Here is a 1,223-nt window from a genome sequence, read left to right on the forward strand (position 1 = left end):
ATCAAGGATCTGCGCTAAGCGCGACGAGTGCAATTTGGTGAACGAGATGGCGCGATGGTGTTATCAAACAATGCGTACAATAATTGTGTGGTCCCATCGATCGGCTGCTGCGGTGACCAATCGCGAACCGATCAACCGAGCCACCCGAGCCACCATGCCCAGTCAAGCCGGGGCTGATCCTGAGAAAGAATTGTATCAGAACCTCTAGAGTATATTATAGCGCTGATGATATGTTTCACATGAGTTGAGCACCCCGAAACGTCAGCAGCAGTGATACCGTACCCTCCGCTTCAGCTTGATGCAATGTTGAATGATATCAAGAAGCCCAAGACTAGGTGCGGATTATTATAATGGTCGGCTGGTGTCACGTCAAGCAGGTGCAGCGGCATCGAGTCCCCTTGCGCCGCTGCACCGCTTTGGCGCACTCGACTGCATGTCCTGGTCAGCTGCCACACCCTTGTGCCCGTTTGCAGCGCTGGTGCGCCATGAGTGCTGACGTGCAGCTTGCTCTTTGCCAAAACTGAGTGAGCATCCATAGCGCAGCCGCACAGACATCACGTACACATCCACCCCAGCGTTCAACCACTATCGCCATGGCCCCCCCCCTTGCCCTTCCCCATCATGCGGCGCGCACCCGCAGAACCCTGTCCTTCGCAGCCGGCCTCGCGCCGCTGCTGGTGGAGAGCGAGGAACCCGCCTGCGCAAAAGGCGTGTTCAGGACCAGCGCGCTCATCGCCGCGACGCCTCACAGCCCCACTGACCAGAAGCGCAACACTGACTGCTCCGCAGGCAGGAGGTGCGCGGGCGTCGTGGCTGGCCCTGTGCTCGCTGCTGCATGGCTGGGCCGCGAGCAGGCAGGAGGGCAGTGCACATGCGCGGCAATGCGGGCTGCTTTCAAGAGCGCCACTGCAGGGGGGCCGACTGGTGTTCGTGGTGGACCCCACCCTGCAGGGCTCACTGCCGGTGGCAGCATCCCATCACGTGCGTTTGCGAAATCCGGCATGGGTTCACCCCCTCAATCTTGAACGCAGCATCCTGGTACTGAAGCCCAAATGGCGGCTCAGCAGACAAGATGTGGCCGCCGCGAGCGCGGGCCATGCAGCAGGCGCGCTGCTTCCCCCTCTCACGCAGACCGTCCGCGCACCCCACAGCGCCGTGCGTCACCCAACCGCGCTACCGAACGCGCCGCTGCACCCGCCACGCCGGCGCTGCGGCAGCGGCGG

The 1,223-nt window shown here is 62.1% G+C and overlaps 1 protein-coding gene across 1 annotated transcript in view; it reads left to right on the forward strand.

Annotated features, from left to right (window-relative positions):
- Positions 1–303: 303 nt before the first annotated feature.
- The window catches only part of MNEG_13758 (hypothetical protein), a gene marked incomplete at both ends in the record, with an annotated part of 3,183 nt that continues 2,263 nt past the window's right edge, over positions 304–1,223 (forward strand). Inside the window, 2 exons of the mRNA XM_014037769.1 lie at positions 304–335; positions 641–796. Of these exons, the coding sequence (XP_013893223.1) occupies positions 304–335; positions 641–796 (188 nt within the window). The remainder of the gene's footprint in view (positions 336–640; positions 797–1,223) is intronic.

This window comes from Monoraphidium neglectum (genome assembly GCF_000611645.1).
Source record: "Monoraphidium neglectum strain SAG 48.87 unplaced genomic scaffold scaffold04031, whole genome shotgun sequence".
NCBI classification, from domain to species: Eukaryota; Viridiplantae; Chlorophyta; class Chlorophyceae; order Sphaeropleales; family Selenastraceae; genus Monoraphidium; species Monoraphidium neglectum.